Below are 18021 nucleotides of genomic sequence, written 5' to 3' on the forward strand. Positions count from 1 at the left end.
GGGGTTGAAAATTTGAAACCAGTTAACTGTTTCCTTATATTTTTACTCTCAGATTTATTATCATAACCTCCTAGGGAGACTAAATTTGGCTCGAAAAATCGCGAGTTTCAAAAATTGGGGGTAAAAATCTGACCAAAGCAAATACAAAGGAAACAACTTTTGGTTCAGTTAACCGGGAGTTTTGAAAAATCGAGGGCTTGAATAATAGAAATTCCACTATAATACTGGTTTGGAAAATGTCTTCTTTCTGTTTAACCCTTTAGGCCCTAACAGTGATCAACATCAGATTTCTCCTTGTAATATCAATGCTTATTCAACCCCTGAGGTCATGAGAATTAAGGATATTATTACCCAAGGTGAATTTTCTTGATATTTTAATAACTTCTTCCTAATACTTTTATAAGAAAAATATATGGCAAGATAGGAGAATTAGTTCTTTGATATTAGGGTTTAAAGGGTTAAGGAACTGATAAGTAAAGGAATAACAAACCTCGCTGTGGGCACCCTGTGAGAAACGTCAAAATCACAGCTGGAAGTTTTAAGGATGAATTTTTTAATAATTCAGTCAACAGGTGTGTAAATAGAAACGGTGTTTATTTTCTTGATATTTAAATTTGATCAGCATATTTTTTATCTTGAATTTTAAAAAATATCTATGAGTTTCGAACGTTTATTATTCTGAAAATTGTTTTATTGGCTAAAATTAGTAAAATGGGGTTGACATCACGCGTTATTAACTTTTAAAGTCATATATATTTGGTACTGGGGAAAAGTATCCATTTACAATAAATAAATGATGTAATTCTATGAAATATTTATTCAGCAGAAGAAAAAATAAACATTTTGACGAAAGCAGATTCCCGATCAAAGTTGCATTTTTTTTATTCACTTTGGAAACTACAACTTTACGTATTGCTGATCTCTCTGCCGTCAATATCAACATCGCTTGTCCTGGAAATGCAGGGCTCTCCTGAAATCGCGCTAGTTTCATACTCGGCTTTCAAATTTAATCCTCCAAACGAATTTAGACAGAACAAAACCGGGACCGATAACATGCGGCTTCCAGAGAGCACACAGGTCACAATAATCAGCGATAAACAAGAGTTATCCAACACACCAAAGATTAACATCGTGAAGACAGTCAGCGAGCCGGATGCCTTCCGGAATCAGATCTTCAACCGTCCTCTTCTGCTGTTCGTAACCTGCGGCAGGCATGTACCACATGGGCAAAGGTAAATTCTGTTATTTAATAGCTTTTTGTTTTTCATGTATTCTTGTTGGATGTATTTTCCAATCAGTGACACTGATATACTCGAATAAAGAACATCCGAGTTTCCCAACAGGAGTGGAACCTGAGACCTTCCGATTACTAGTTCGGATATTCTACCACTGAGCTACTGGAGACTCGTGGGAGCTAAGGGCATTAAACTAGGTTCATGGGACAAACATCCTGCATACTGCTAGGATTTAAATGGCGATAAGTGGTATTTGTGAAAGAAATGTGAATAAATGATAGATGTATTTTTCAGTGGGAAAAATTGACATACTATCCTTATAGCAGATTATTTTATAATAACTTATAACAATATTGTTATACTGTTTAACCGTAGAAAGTCATTTTATTGGTTTTTTTCGCGATGGCTTTATGCTGACGTTTCCGACTCTAAACATCTTGTGAACTTACATGTAAAACCTTCCCTAGATCGTTGAAGTCAGCGCCGGTAGGAAACTCATTTCATCCCTTCATTTCTATTTACCAGACTGAACGACAGGGGTGAATATCTGAGCATGCGTGACCCTGAATGGTGGATCCAGTCGGATAACTCCCCCTGGCGGAACCCTTATGCCCGGTGGGGAACTGAACATTGCACGTCGCTGTACGAGGAGCGGTACATCAGACCGGAGTTTGTCGTCAGTGTTGACACATCACACCCCGAGGTCAGACGCACACTGGAAGAGGGACTCAATAAGGCAGAGGACATGTTAGATGAGAAAGCTAGCTTTGCTGTTGAGGTTCGTACGCATGCATCTCTGATCGTAGCCTGTTTTAGACGTGTTCAGATCATATCGGAAAAAAAGAAAATACTGCGCTTGCGGAAAAAATTTGAGGGATAAAATGATGGAGGAAGACACGTATATTTTTTCTTCGCGGTCCACTCGACCGAACATCCTGGACCAGTTGAATAATAGTTAAGGATGGTGCTTTATTTTGGTATTGCGCATAAGAACAGCGCTTCTCGGGATGGGTCGAGAAATACGGGTTAGAAGTTTTAAAAATTAATTTAAAGGCGTTACCTACATATACAAAGGTATTTTTGCACGTTTTATGACAATTTAGGAAAGGTAGGTCTTGCAAGTATTGTTGAAGTCCAAGCCGATTTACCACACATTTTCCAGAATTATTTAAACATTTCCAGATGGAAGTATGGAAAAAAAGGCCATACATTGTTATGTTCAATTACTGTTGGTTCATTATCTGTGAAAACTGTGTGGCCTCCACCAATTTTCCTTTTGGATTTCAACGGCCCTTGCTAAGATCTAATTTTCCCGCAAAAGTAACCCTGTATTAGGAAGCATATTCCTTAACGTCGGACGCTCCTTCTATAAAGAAAAAAATCACCACATTATTTTAATATATAACATCAGAACGCAATTAATCTGGCCCTGGCTTCAGATTTGATACCAGACTGTCTAAAATAAACTCTATAGTTATGTAGCAGACTGATCCTTACTTCAATCAGAGGTGATCTGATGAGCCACTTTGGTTTTTTGATAGCGTGTCCTCGATCGAATCTAACTTTTACTTAACTTTTAACTTTTTGGAACTTTTAATACAAAGGCTACCAGGTACTCATGAATTTCGAGGACGTATTCCCAATTGCCACTTCCTGGGTTACTTCGACATTAATCCCTTTATAAACTCACGGTCAAAACGACGATCACAAACCATCAGGCTTAACTCCAACACACTTTGCATTTCAACAGTTTAATTTCAATCCCATGATTCTCCGTTGGTGAAAAAAACTCAAGGCATCAAACGCTACGACTCGCTGGAATGTCTTGAAATGACGGCAGCTGTTGGAGCGAACTTCGCGGTCACTAACAGTTCCGCTGTCAATCATTTCTTTGATTGTCACCCTGCATGGTGCGCCTGTTGGCCTTGTTACCTGCTGTTTGCAGTTCCTTATAAAATCTGGCGCAACGCGATTCAAGGTGTGCGTGACATTGCTGTCACGATGGAAGGTAACGCCATTTCTGCAAATCTCGGAACTTCAAGCTACAATTTGGCTGATCTTTTCCCGTCTCCCGTGCATAGAAACCAGCCAATTTCAAGTGCGCAAGAAACAACATCTAACGAGGTGCCGGTGGCTTATGGGATTCCTTCTCATTCGTTTTTCTCTCCGTCCTCCCTGCATGGGACACTGGGTAATCCACGTTTTAAGGCAACCTAGATGGCTTTACAATCGCACGACTGGGTTTCTGGTTTTCTTGTACTTGTTGATTGTATGGATGCCATTTGAAAACGTTAGTCTGCAGAATTGTCTTAACCTTTTTGAATTGTATTTTTGTTATCCTTGGAAGAATGTTGACCACCAATGGTTTGCTATTTCCTTGCGGATTCACTAATATTCATTTATTTATTTAAAACAGTGTTTATATAGGGTCCTCTCTCACAAAATGGTGGTTTTCGGAGAGGCCCTGTATTTAAAAGTTACAAACAAATAGAGATTTGATTAAACTAGTTAAAATCGTAGATACATATATAATAAGAACGTGTATAAATAAAGTATGTTAAAAACGAAATTCAAAAAGGATAAAATAAATATCTATCTAGTGATATCTTCCACGGGTTAGCGAATATTTGATTTGGTAGTGAAGAACACACGTATTCATGAATTTGTTACCATTGTTTAATCACGAACATATGTTTTTCTTGGCTTTCAAGTGGCATCTCCAGTGAAACAAGAATTTGACTACGAATTTCGAAAGGAGACCATCATCATCACCATCATCGTCATCAACAACAAAAACAACAACAACAACAACAACAACAACCAGACAACAGCAACAAAAACATATTTTACTGATTTAATTATCAAGGTGAAAAATAGAAAGCGTTTTAGTTTATAACATTTGCGGGTTTCTAGAACTGCTTATATAATACAACAAAGGTGTTGAAAACTTATCGTCTGAAAAAGTAAGTGAATTTCCGAATAGAAGCCCCAAATTATTTGTTCAAAGAAATGTTTGTAATCAGCTGCTATAATTTTCGGGAGGGCTTGGGTTTCGCGATGGGGCTAGTTAGTGGAGGAACGTTCAAGTACAGGTTTGACTTAGCAATAAAGGATTACTTAACATACAGCTTCAAATACTTTAAGCTAACAGCTTAAAAAAGCTAAGCCTAACAGTTCACGTCCTTATATCGAGGAGTGCTCATTCTGATCTCGGAGGAATGTATGCGTCTGAGATTGCATGGAAGAGTGTTCGGTGGTGTAATTATCGGAGGGGCTAATGTTCATATATGAACATAAAATCACCTTTAAAAAAAAAATTAAAAAATCCTGGACGAAATGTCATTTACTGATTTTCAGTTGTTGTGCAAAGCTTGGTCTCAAGGAATTGCTAAGAGAGAAGGGATGGAATGTAACGGCTAAGGACGATTAACCGTATTTTCCTACAATAATCGTCGATATCTCCTTCCAAAATTTGCATTGTCTTATTCTATTTGTCTTCATGGGACGAACTGACTCTTAAATTTAGGAAACGCTGTCCTTCGACATTTCTTCGTATAGCCAAGACACTCAAACCCAATTGATAAGGATAATATAGAACCGAAGATAGGTTCCGTTTAACATTGGCACTGATAATTAACAGTGGGCACTGATAACGAGCATTGACATTGTAGGGACCAACGATAGTGTCCTTAAAGGGGTACTGCCAGAGAGATTTTGCTGTATGTTGGCCAAAACAGCTCAAATATTTGACCAGAAAAAAAAAACGCTTCTTTAACGTTAAATCGCTCTTAGAGCACTGGGAGGAATATATAAAATGATTTATCCGCGGGAGAGTAAACTATAATCAGATTTCAGCAGTTTCTCCAAAATTCACAGTAGGAAATTGAAAAAAACTGGCCAATTTTTTCAAGTTGTAATCCATTTCCATCCAAGCCATCTGCAGAAAGAAATGATTGATACCAGTTTGTGTGCCCTTGTAGGGTTATTGTTAAGAAATTTCAACCATAATTTCAATGTTCCAGTCAATACAAATATGGTTTTTCGCTATTCAAAGTGACACTAAAAATAGGTGACACTGCCCCGTTAATAACAAGTCGCTATTATGTGATTGTGTGTGACATGGGAATTGATCGAAGCCCGTTGATTCTACTTATTGAGTATTCTCTACTCTATTAATTACAACAATGGGAACGTGCGGAATTAACAACCTGAAAAGATTTTGTAAGTTCTAATGTAATGTATCTCGTGACTCCTTAAGTCTATGAGGTCAAGAACCAGAACAGGTGGATTGAAAAAAAAGCGTTCAAGCACAAATCAACCTAACCTATTCTTAAGCGATTTGAGCTGTATTGTGGTTTCCCTTGATAACCCCCCTCCCCCCCCCCACCAGTGACGATTATCCCTCATTAATTTCCTCGTAATCGAAAAAAGAGAAAAAATATTAGCCCTTTTCCTAAACTATGTCGGTTTTATATGGGCTAAAAGCGAGTATCCTGAACCTTTATTTTTTTATTTTCCTTTTGATTGAAAACTAATTAGTCTGGAAAGGTACCTTCACTATAAGTAAGCTTTATTTCTGTGCTAAAAAATTTTTTCACCCGTGATGCAACCAATTTCAAACTCTGGGGGAAAAGCACTCCTTGGCTGCGAAGAGGAACTGAGACAAATAGAACACACAGCACTTGGGTCCAACGTAGACTTTAATTTGTAGCCAAATACTAATACCCTTTATATAAGCGGCTTAATTACAGAACATAAACAAAAATTTTAAAAGCTCTATTGGAAACTATATTCAAGCTTTACAAAATTAATTAGTCACAAAACTAAACAGGTAGATAACAGTTTTTAAATTGTTAAGCACCAAAAAGGCTTTCACAATTCGACGCTAATTACATTTATAGTCTAATCTGAACAATTTGTTTCGTGAACGGTCTTATACAAATTAGAGACATGGCTTCTTCGTTGGTTTTTCTGTTTTAACAGCAAAGCAAATAAACAAATAATTATAATTTACTTCCCTCACATTTCGGCAGGGTACTCCATTCAGCTCAATGGCTGGTAATCAGAATTCAGATGAGCCTCAAAATAAAACTAAGAAATTACATTTGATTTACTAAAACTAAATTTCACGAGTAACTTAATACTTGCTTAAACGTGCAAAAGAAGTTTTTCGCAAGCCGAGAGAAGGTTTGAACATTATCAACGTTGCCTACTGTATAAAGGAAGTGCATTATATAATTTGGGCGCCACTTAAAATGAAAGAATGTGCACCAAAAGTGCAATTGACCAGTAAAATGCTGGTTTTAAAGTAGTTATGTATTTTGCTAAATCTAGCGACGTAGTTAGGAGTTAACTATGTCTATACATCAACTATACACCACACCCGTTCAGGCTCTTCTATTACACACGCTTATCGAAAGTCGTCGTGCGAGGTTTTTCAGGGTATGATAATTTGTGCTTTTAATTTTGGGGAGCATTTTGATAACCAACGGAAGTCAATTAGTAAAACAAATAGTCTAAATTAAGACTTAAAATTAGTCAATTGGTAGAACGCCATATATACACTACGCAATTGCCGACCCTTACCAGCATTATTGACCCTGAGCATTGGTTTTGATCATGTCCCATTTCCCAGTCTAAATTTCGCTCTTATCTCAAATTTAATGACCAAATCCCATTCCCAGTGTAAAAAGGACAAGTCCCAGTTTCAATTTTACATCTTTGGCACCGTCAAATGAATTTCGTTTCTTTAAATTCCTAACGCAAGGACAGTAATGACAAAGTTTTGATCCCCTTACATGCGAAGGACTCTTGCGTTTGTGAAAACGAGATCCTGGCTATTCAATTATTGAATTTTGTTTTGCTTTTCCAAGCAGATTTTATACTCGGTAAAAGAGAAAAAGAAAACAAAGAATAAATGACGTGCAGCCGATTCTTTTGGGTCTTCCTGTCGTTGTTTGGATATCTGTTCTGTCTGGACACCAGATACGTCCTCGTTGCAAGCAGATTCTCACACGGGATTTCAGCCTTCATTACACTACTCTCAATATCTTAATTACAGCTGGGGTAGCACAGACAAACCATTTGCAATTACAACCATACCCCAGTGAAAATAATCTGCATCTTTTCTGAAAATTTTATACATTAAAACTTGCTTTCTTTATACGAGAGCGGCCTAAATATAATTATATCATTTTGATGAATTTGAGAGAAAGAGCTTCTCTGAAAGAATTCCATGCGGGTTCCCTATAATTGGTCGGTACTTTCCATTTAGATTAGAGGTGTGGTATCTACCAAATCAACAGGTGCCAGTGTTGTGTACACTGTCTCTAACAGTTATGTTCTGAACCTTATGCCAAAATAGCTTCTATTTTTACATTCTTTTCGTTGCTTTCAAATTAGCCCTTCTTGCCTCGTCTAAGGTAAAATATTGTTTTGATTTTCGAGCTTAAGAACGAGGTGAGAAGGGTTAATTTGAATGGGAACTAAAGAATGTTACAATGATAGCCATATTTTGGGATAAGTTCCATGATCTTTATCTTTTGTGCTAACGCCTTGTTATATTGTCAAAATTGATATTTATACCTCATCGTACCTTTTTGATACGCTTCGGCGGCATATCAGGTAAGTTTGATCGAGCCATGGTTTGTATTTTGGTGAGAGAGAGTCGAGCCAAAATACCCATGGGGAGACCAATTGACCCTGATATGCCAGCGAAGCGTACCAAAAAGGTACGATTAGGTATTTACCGTACCCAAATTCAGCACAAAATCCGGTGATATTTTTAGTAGTTACAATAAAAAAAATCTATCGGGCGTCCTATCGCGTGGCCCGCGAGGAGAAAACTACTAGTCAACAAACAGCGCAAAAAGTGATAAATGGAAAATAATTTTACTTGGAGTTTTATTTTCGATATTTTCAAAATACAAATTTAGTGAAAAATTTGGGAACTCCGACTCCATTGTTTCAGTCTTAACTTTTCAGTAATTAACTAACTTTTCAGCAAGCACCTTTTAGTTTAATTTTAGCGGGAAAGTTTTTACTCTTTTTACGACTGAAAAAAAAAAAACCAGCGAAATATTAAATTGGGAGGTTTCTGTTTTGTTGGTCAAACCTCTTATCAGTTTATCGTACGGTAACATTACTTTAATAGAAAGTGATCATGATATCTTGCGATATCACGTCAGTGACTTGATATCGTAAGATATCAGGACAGTAGACTGGGCCTCTGATTGGCTAATTGTGAATTTGGGTACGGTAGGCCAATGTATCTCTCGCTGGCTTAGAATATGAACCCACCCTAAGACGATACCTGCTTTCTTTCTAAGACGGCTTTAGTTTCATATCCGTGAATTTGAGAGAATCATAACTAAATGTTTGCCATCTAGGGCCTCTACTGCCTGTTGCTTGCCCGTATTTTCCGTTCAGATTGGATGTGTGGCAATATTTATACCACCAAGCGCCAGTATAGTACACAGCACAGTTGTTCGCCGATCTGTCATTATCTCTATCTTTTGTGCTAAACGCCATGTTGTTATGATATGTTAACGCATCTCCTGCTGTCCCTGAATATGAACCCACATCAAGTCGATACAGCGCCTGCTCATCACCAATGCTGAACCTGCCATATTTGGCATACACTCTAACTCTGGTAAATACGGTAAGTAAATATATCTCTTGCTGTCTCAGAATATGAACCCACCCTAAGACTATACCTGCTTTCTTTCTACGATGGTCTTAGTTTCATATAGGTGAATTTGAGATCACCATTACGAAAATGGTTCCAACTGGGGCCTTTACTGCTTGTTCCTTTCTCGTATTTTCCGTTCAGGCTGGAGAGGTAGCAATTGTCATACCACCAGGCACCAGTGAATGACACAGCACAGTTTCCACTGTATCTGTCATTATCTCTATCTTTTGTTGTAAACGCCATGTTATTATGCCATGCTAACGAATCTCCTGCTGTCCCTGAATATGAACCCACGTCAAGTCGATACAGCGCCTGCTCATCACCAATGCTGAACCTGCCATATTTGGCATACACTCTCACTCCGTTCCAGTCCTCCAGCTCCACTCGCAGAGAGCTGGGTCTAGAGGCCGTTAGCCTGTGGATCTTGTCATTTCCTAACCAGAACTCAGCCGTCAGCTGACCAAAGCCTGATTTGTAATCGTTCCAGCCCCGATAGAAGTCAACTGAGCCATCTTGTCTTCTTTGAAACACAGTCCATCCTCCACCGTCAGTGCGCATGTCACAATAGACATTGAAGTATCCTTTACCGTCTGGGTTCACAGAGTACACTCCGTTCTGAGTATAGCCTGATTTCAACAACGACAAGCAATCTCGACCTAGGGAAAAGTAAAATCCTGCGATCAGAACAATGTGTAATTTAAAATACATAAAAACAAGAGGAATTGAAATACTCTACTAATCTGGAAGTAGTGAGGACGTTATCGAAATACATCTGTTGCGTGTTATCAATTTTAGTTCGTAGCTGTAGCTCTTAGAGGACGTACACTGCTTCTTTCTCGTGGTTGCCTGGATTCTAATTTCATTAAGCGTTCTATCTTGGTGGATGTCAGTAGGTTTCTAGTATTTTACAGTTTAATGCGATGTACTTTACTTTAATAATCAATTTAGCTAGCCTTTTTTACAGTTTTAAATTCTTGTAAAGATAATCGTAATCCAGCCTTTGGCTGCAAGTGTTTTCTTAATGCTGTCCTGATACCGAGTGTTGATACAACAAAGATGGAGTACAGTGTCTGGCGTGTTTATCACGCACCATTTTATGTAGGCCACGGTAAATTCAGAATCAAAGTTTTATTGCTCTCGACTACATCAATACAACGCAAGAAACAAGTTTCTTTTATTCCAAGTCATGTCTTACAATTTCCATGCCCACTTGGTTTACGGACATTGAAATAATTCTGCAACTCGATCACAAATAAGTGGAAGCGAAAAAATAAAGATGACGGAAAGGAGGAGAAAAAGTTTCTTTGCTATGGAACAGAATAGAGTTTGGGGCTATTTTTGGCGATACGTAGTGTGAGGATATCGAACTTCAAACGACAAAGGAGGTTGAGATTATGTTTAGAATATTAATTTTATTTGTGTAGAAGTTAAGCTTGTTTGCTTATTTATATCTTTTGTTACACGACCGTAAAAACACTCTGGTGATTTGAAAGACTAACCCAATATAAAAATGCTCTTCCATAAGTTAAATGCCTTCAATGTGTCTAATTGAAATGCAACGAGATCAATGTGACGTATTTACCTGACGGTTGCCAGCAGTGTGTTCCATTTCCGACGTAGGACTGGTTACATGAGCAATTGAAGGATCCTAGAGTGTTTGTACATGAAGCAAACCTGTGGCAGTTGTGGACACCGCTGACACACTCGTCAATATCTGTGAAAAAAGAATGCTGCAATACATTTAGCTGCATATGACCGTTATATAACTATGATTTAAAGATGGTTAAACTGTATAAACTATAAATGTTTTCTTGATAGAACACTGACCTTCGCTGTCAAGAAACCTAATTAACTTATTCTCTAACGGTCGATGGCCGAAACACACAAAATTAAAAAGGTAGTCTTATTGTTTCAGAATAAACTTAAATTAACATTCTTCTGTATCTCCTTGCATTTTTGTGCCGACAAGGTTTAGCTATGCGACTTGCATCAAGGTGACTGTCTATTTAGCAAAGTGGAAGAATCTTCGAAGCAGTGAAAGAGTCAAACTCATTCAATAATTTACAGTAAAATCGAAGGAATCGAAATTTGCTTGTCACTGTAAAAAAAAAAAAAAAAAAAAAAAAAAAAAAAAAAAAAAAAAAAAAAAGAAAAACGAGACAAGTCCACTTTGCTATCGTTAGAAATGTGGGAAGCACCCGGTATGTCGATGTCGATTGTTTGAAATTTACAACGGCGGTTATCTTTGAAGACACGAAAAGCAATTTTTCGTTTATAAAACTATTTATAGGGAATGTTTACTTTGAAGTTTTTTTTTCTGTTTGAACTTTATGTACTCCAATCAGGGAGCACCCAACAGTTCGTTTCTTTTGGCGAAATGTCACCTTTACAAACTTTCGTATTACTAAAGTCTGGTTTACACGTACGACGAAAGCATAAGCACAAGCATAAGCACAAGAAACCTACGTATAAACCGGTGCGACGCAGGCATAAGCGCCTTGTGCTTATGCTTGTGTTGCACCAGTTTACACGTACGACGCAATGACGCAAGCATAAGCACAAGCACAAGAGAATGGAACGATTTCCATTCTCTTGTGCTTGTGCTTATGCTTGCGTCGTTGCGTCGTACGTGTAAACCGGGACGACGCAAGCATAAGCATAAGCGCAAGGAAAGGAAACTGAAAAACAGGGACAAGTTGTCAGCGTACAATTTAGTTACTCATGCGTTGCCATTTTCCGCCATGTTGGAATCAAATCTCGCGCCAAAAGGCAGCCCGGCTGCGCGATTGCGCCAAATTTGTTTGCTTCTGCGCTTGCGTATGTCACGTTATGCTTATGCTTATCGCACTTGTAAACATCCTTGTGCTTGTGCTTGTGCTTATTCTTATGCTTGCGTCGTACGTGTAAACCAGGCTTAAAAGACAAAATTCCTTTTGTTTTTGAATCGGCAAGCCGTGAGTGTGTCACTTCAAGAAAGAATACCAGGAACAAGCCCAGCAAGTATTTTCTAAGCACCAACGGTGGCTCGGAAATTCGGGAAATGAGATTTTAGCGTCTAAAACTTGTGCAAACTAATTTTTCAGCTGAAGAATCCAAACAGATCAGACTGTACATTACAAGTTGTAGTTCAGCCTCATATGTAGAAACAATCGAGAGGCGTGACGGACTTTTATAAAGGTACCTTGACCCCCTCATACGTAGTATTTTTGGTTGTAAGTTTTTGACGTTTCTGCAAGTCGAAATTTGAAAACATTATGCCCTTCCTTCTTGCTAGCCATTCTCCAGTTGCTCTTACCATTTAAAGTAAAATACATGAAAAACTGAGCCTTTTTACTGCCTCACGTGGGCATGCCAAACTCATGGCATTAATTAAGTGATTTTTTTTAATATCACGGGGTTTCCAGCTAACGCAATCAGTGGGTCCCATTGAAAAATTTCCCCTGGGAAATTGCATGCAGTATCTCTTTTAATGAAACAAATTGACAGCTCAAGTAGCTTACCAGTACACGTTTTCCCATCGCCTGAATATCCAGCTTCGCATGTACAAGTGTATGATCCATGCACATTACTACACGATGCATTGACATCGCAACCGTGTGAGTTGGTAGAACACTCGTCTATGTCTAAGAAATTTTCGGAAAGCAAACGTTAGTATATTTGTTATTAATGAGGAAATTCCCATGAACCTTATTTCCCAGTGAGATGTTATACCCCCGGATCATCATCATCATTTTTTTTCTGGGGACGCGTTTTCATTGCATGTATGGGAACATACAGTCGCGTTTTAGCGTACAATGTGTGGATAGGAGTCTGTCTTGGATCTTGAATTCTGGTTAAGTAATGGGTTTAATTCTTTTATAGAAGTCTTACTTGACCGAAATCCAGAATGTTGTTTTAAAGCGAGTCGTCTTCGATAAAGAACAAAAATGTGTTTATTGTTCGGTACCATGTTGATAATAAATGCACATTATCTGGGTACATGCGTGCACGTAGTAAATAAAGATTACTCTTCATCCATGACGATGGTTTGAAAAGCTTCACATACGTCAAGGATGGTGAATACTTTGGCCTTCGTCAGTTTTGGAAGCTTTTCTTCAATCGTCGGCATTGTGTACTTGAGTCTTCTGATCGCCTTGATATTGGTTTGAATTGGATAAATGCATATACGAAGTTTGCCGTTTGGTTTCTCTTTTACTAGGATGGATTCGAGCATAATGAAGGAGACGTAAAATGATCAGGCAAGAATGAAACTGAACTGGCTTATGAAGCGAAAGGGGAAAATGACCTAAACACAAACGTACATCTTGGAAAACAAGACAAACAATTATACCTGAACATACGTGACCATCCCCACTGTAACCCGCGTTACAAGTACAGTTAAAGTGTCCAGCAGTGTTAATACAGGTTGCGTTTTTGTTGCAGTCGTGGATGCCGTTGCTGCATTCGTCGATATCTAGATTATTCGAGCATAATAAAGGAGACGTAAAATGATCAGGGAAGAATGAAACTGAACTGGATTTGTGAAGCGAAAGGGGAAAATGACCTAAACACAAACGTACATCTTGGAAAACAAGACAACAAATTATACCTAAACATACGTGACCATCCCCACTGTAACCCGCGTTACAAGTACAGTTAAAGTGTCCAGCAGTGTTAATACAGGTTGCGTTTCCGTTGCAGTCGTGGATGCCGCTGTTGCATTCATCGATATCTAGAGAATTGGAGAATTATATTGCATGAGTACACTGATAAGGCAAGGATGAAATTACACAGGCTAATTATAAATGGGAAGGCAAATTATAGCTGAGTAAATGAAATGAATAAACTTATAGTATTTACCTTTTTCACAATTTTCTCCAGTAAATCCAGATGCACATACACAGAGGTACTTTTTGTCAGTGTAGCCAGACAGGCATTTGGCGTTGTTGATGCAAGGTTTGACGATCGAGCAAAGATTCTGATGAAAAAAAAAAAAAATGTACTCACCGCTTCTATTCTCTTAAGCTAGGTCACTATATAAAATTTAAACCGACGAACGAGGCACATTGTACTCAGCTGGTTATAAATACTTGATAAAAGCAAGTCCGCGTAAAATAATTATTTTGTTAAAACCTACTATAAATATAAATGCAGGGAAAAAATAAAACGTGAAAGCAAACGAGTGTCATTTACACGACTAACCAAGAAAGGCCCCAAAACTTGCGAAATGCTTCAGCTGCTCGAGGCAAAGCTGAATAATTTGAATATATAATTTCGATACAACAAAAGGCGTACGATGTCCCTGCCATTTTATGTTGTTTAATTTGTGTAATGTTTTGGATGTTTTAGTATTTCAGTAAAGAAAAAGCTTTTTTAATAAGACGACTTATTTCTCAACACGGCGCTGTAGCAGGCCCTTGGCCGTTTTTTAAGCAATTCATCGCTCAACAATTATGTATTCGTTCTGATTTGAATTATGATTCAAAATCGTTCAAATCGGAGCGTTCCGTTTGTAAAACAATTGAACTGGCTAGACAGCTCTGTCAAATGGAAAACACCCTTAGTATCGACACTTATTTGCTACTTGAGTCCGCTAAACTGATTTTTCCTGCAGGCTGATTTGCTTTGCTTTACAGCAAAGTTCACTTCTTATCTAACTCGTTTGTTGACCATGTTTGGTCTCGGGCGGGTTTTTTCCTTGGAGCGGGATTATGAGTTGCTGCAATTATCCAATCAAAATGACAAAAATAAAAAACCCATAGTTCAGTTTTAATTATCACACTTTTCTTAAGGTCACGTTGTGATGGTAAAAAGCACGTTATTTTCAAACGCTAGTTATTTATGTTTTCAGATCTACAATTCATACCTCAGAGGCTCCATATTTCCAGTCAGGCCGTCTTATTAAGTCTTCCGGATGCTGAAAGTGATCCGAATTACTCAACTCACAAATCATTTTGTTGTCAATTGGTGGTCCAATGTTGACTGACACGCATTCGCTTTCCATAATGCAGCGATGTTCACATGATCTGATGAAATTGTTTTCAATCGTAAGGTTCAAAATTACGTGACCTTCCAGGTAATAGCCATGCTTTGGTGGAAGATATTTGATAGTTCGACAGCACCCTACGAAAAAGAAAATGAAGTTCTTAGTCATAAACATCGTTATAAAAAGAATCAAGGATGGATAAAAAATTCTGACAAAGAGAGAAAAAGAGAAAGATCGAAGGGATTTCTAACTTAAAGGCTTTGTGATTGGTCTTTTTAGCTTCCATAATCAGTAACGGTTCTAAGAACATAGTAGAACAGGTAGGTTAACGGAACGTTCGAGAAACGAGTGTCTGTAGGTCTGACGTCTTAGACGATGTGAACGCCTCTAACATAAAAACAGCTAATGACGCCTTTTGGTTTGGAATAAGCAATAAATTAAAACTCGTTTTCTCACCTTGCTGGGCATCAGTTTTGTAGTGTAGCCAAGCTCCCCAAAGAGAACAGAGGAGCAGGAAATCATAAATGGAGAAGTAACAATCTGCCATACTTAAATAGAAAAAAAAAAAAAAAAAAAATGAAATGGATTAAAATTTAAAATCACCAACAAGAAACCGATAAAGATAAATGTAATATTCATCATTTCAGCTATGGAAAACTCTTTGAGTTCCTACAGAAAAATTAATCAGAGGTATCTTTTCTGTCCCCAAAGAACTTGTTTATTTATTTTTTTTAGTTTTAGCTGCCATGTAAACGTCCCGTGACGTTTGGTTTTCATATGGAAGAGAAATGAAAAAAGTATGCTAGCACTTTTGCGGCAAGTTGTCTACAAAAAATTCAACTCGAAGATTTCTGAAGATAAATATGTTGTTGACGAAATTTATCACTTCATCACTAGTTTTATCAATAATATTAAAGAATTGGAAACTTGTACTGTAGTTAAATGCGACGATCTATGTCACTGGCATAGTTTGTTGTTTACCGTCCCTAAAGCATTAAGGGGGCGCTAGTCTATAAGCTAACGGCACAGACTAACAGCGAGCCCATTATTTCGTAGCTTCAGACTAAAAACGTCATGAACAAGTTGGTAAAACCAAAGTTACACTGAAAGCTTTTATAATTTTACTTTCTAACTCGACGCGGAGCCGGATCAAATTGCACTAAATTTGTTAATAAACTAGAAACAAGGAACACTCCGTAAAAACTAAAATCTTATTTGAAGTCGTTTTTTTCAACTTAATTCTGGTGCTGTGGCAAGACAGCGTGTAAATCTCATATGAAGACGATTCATCTTATGATAAGATAACTTTCATCTTATTTATACGACGATGTCGTCTTAGAATAAGATGATTTTTTTTCTTAGATCCAAAGTGCTGTGGTAAGTTATACATGTATTTCATCTTAACTCAAGATTTAAACAACTTATTGAACCTGATATATGGAGCAATGAAAGCACAACAAATTTCAATCCATAGAATTTTATTACACCAAATCTAAAATGACAGAACTTATACAAATCAGCTTACCGTAAATTCATAAGAACACAGAGGCCTGGCCGCGGCATTTTAATCGCTGTTAACGTTTTGTTGGTTTAAATAAAAAGTGCCGTAAATTATGAACCTTGCATTGACAATTGTCTGAATTGTCACTACACTCATTCTTCTGATCGGTGACGCAGCAAAATTGTTGGACTCATCTTTGGTTTTCAATAAACAGTCGGTTTAGAAAGCAACAGTAATTTCTTCATGTCCATTTTCATTCTTCTGTCTAGTTCATGCTGTTAATTTCGTGTAAGTTACAAAGTTTAGCAGAGCTTAGAAGGGACTATAGACGGTATTTGATGTCCAGGTGTCTTCTCATTTGAATATTGAAGTTGTAGCCTCGAAATTCTATTAAATTCTCAACTCTCCGCTACTTTAAGTTTGCGAAGGATCAAAGCTTTGCATTTTTGAAATGAATAAATCAGGAAAGATCAGAAAAGACGCTCCAGGAATAAATTTGGATCCCTTTTGTGTTGGTGTTAGAATTTTTCGATTTCTTCCAAGGCAATTCATCAATCAAGTAAGCAATATTTTTTTTACCGAGAAATAATAAAATTGTTTTACAGAATTGTCAGCATTGGATCCCGGCCTGGTGAGAGTAGAGAATTTTTGAGGGAGCTGTTTTTTATTTTAGGATCATTTGTTTTTTCCAAAGAATTCTAATACAATGTGGCTATGTCGGTTATACGGGTTCGTCCAAGAGTTCATTTTGTTAAAATATCTGTTCGAAAGACCTCACCCGTCTCAGTCAGAAAGTTGGATTGAATTGTGAAGAAAAACAAGCGTTATCTTAAACGAAAGGTCACCTGAAACTTTAGCAAAGCTGAAAAACTAATCCTATTTATGCTCGGAAAACAATTATGTTGGTAAAAATGCAAACAAAGACCCACTAGCATTTCGAAAAGCCAACGACAGGTCTTAGATTCGGTGAATAGTATTCCGTTTCCTAAAAAAAATTCAGCTAAAGAATACGAACGGATCAAGCTGCGTCAACTTGTGAAAATTTACGTTTTGGAGGTCGTAAAACGATGCGAGATTTTTTACTAAAGGAAACAACATTTTAACTATTTGTGGTTGGGTGCTCTGGATTTTACGCTACACGGAGGAAATTCAGTCTACACACAAACTTACAATTTGTAAGCTAAAGCAAGATTCGTACTGGTCGCGCTGGGTACGTTTCTCTTCTAAGAAAGCAAATGGGCCAAAAATGTGCTTGACGAGTTTGACACGAAGATTCTTGTCTCTTGTCTCTTGGTTTTATTGAAGGACACGATGCACCATGTAATTTTCTCATAAGAGAGCGACTCCTTTCATTTATTGTGGCTGCCAAAACTTTCATAATACGGCATAAAATATTTTGATTTTGTTTCCGTTAATAAGTCTCGTATCGTTGGGCAGAAATAAAAAGTAATGAGCTCACGAACTGGGAAAATCGTTTAATGCTCGAACTTCTTTCTTTGTGTGGTAATATTAAAATTCCCTTTTCAAACTCCGTTTGACTTTCCTGTGTTAAAGACCAATAAAATAAAGTTCACTAACAGCAGCCGAACTTGTTATTCACGGCATTAACTATTAGTATAATTATTTATTT

The 18021-nt window shown here is 37.5% G+C and overlaps 3 protein-coding genes and 1 pseudogene across 13 annotated transcripts in view; 3 read left to right on the top strand and 1 right to left on the bottom strand.

Annotated features, from left to right (window-relative positions):
• LOC146455921 (uncharacterized) overlaps positions 1-18021 on the bottom strand; it is a 416007-nt gene that overhangs the window by 356131 nt on the left and 41855 nt on the right. For all 10 annotated transcript variants that reach the window (XM_085093654.1, XM_085093653.1, XM_085093655.1 and 7 more), the window contains exon 17: positions 12426-12548. In XM_085093654.1, the coding sequence (XP_084949780.1) occupies positions 12426-12548 (123 nt within the window). The remainder of the gene's footprint in view (positions 1-12425; positions 12549-18021) is intronic.
• LOC146455929 (uncharacterized) overlaps positions 1-18021 on the top strand; it is a 364345-nt gene that overhangs the window by 258887 nt on the left and 87437 nt on the right. The window lies entirely within an intron of this gene.
• Positions 1-18021, top strand: part of LOC146455940 (cullin-5-like) — a 40326-nt gene that overhangs the window by 13037 nt on the left and 9268 nt on the right. The gene's annotated exons all lie outside the window — the stretch shown is intronic.
• Positions 80-3957, top strand: LOC146455942 (uncharacterized; annotated as a pseudogene). Its single transcript, XR_014858919.1, has 3 exons — positions 80-1232; positions 1761-2013; positions 2986-3957. The product of XR_014858919.1 is annotated as an uncharacterized LOC146455942 (transcript).

The sequence above is a fragment of the Pavona decussata genome, unplaced genomic scaffold, assembly GCF_977016875.1.
Source record: "Pavona decussata unplaced genomic scaffold, jaPavDecu1.1 SCAFFOLD_265, whole genome shotgun sequence".
NCBI lineage: Eukaryota > Metazoa > Cnidaria > Anthozoa > Scleractinia > Agariciidae > Pavona > Pavona decussata.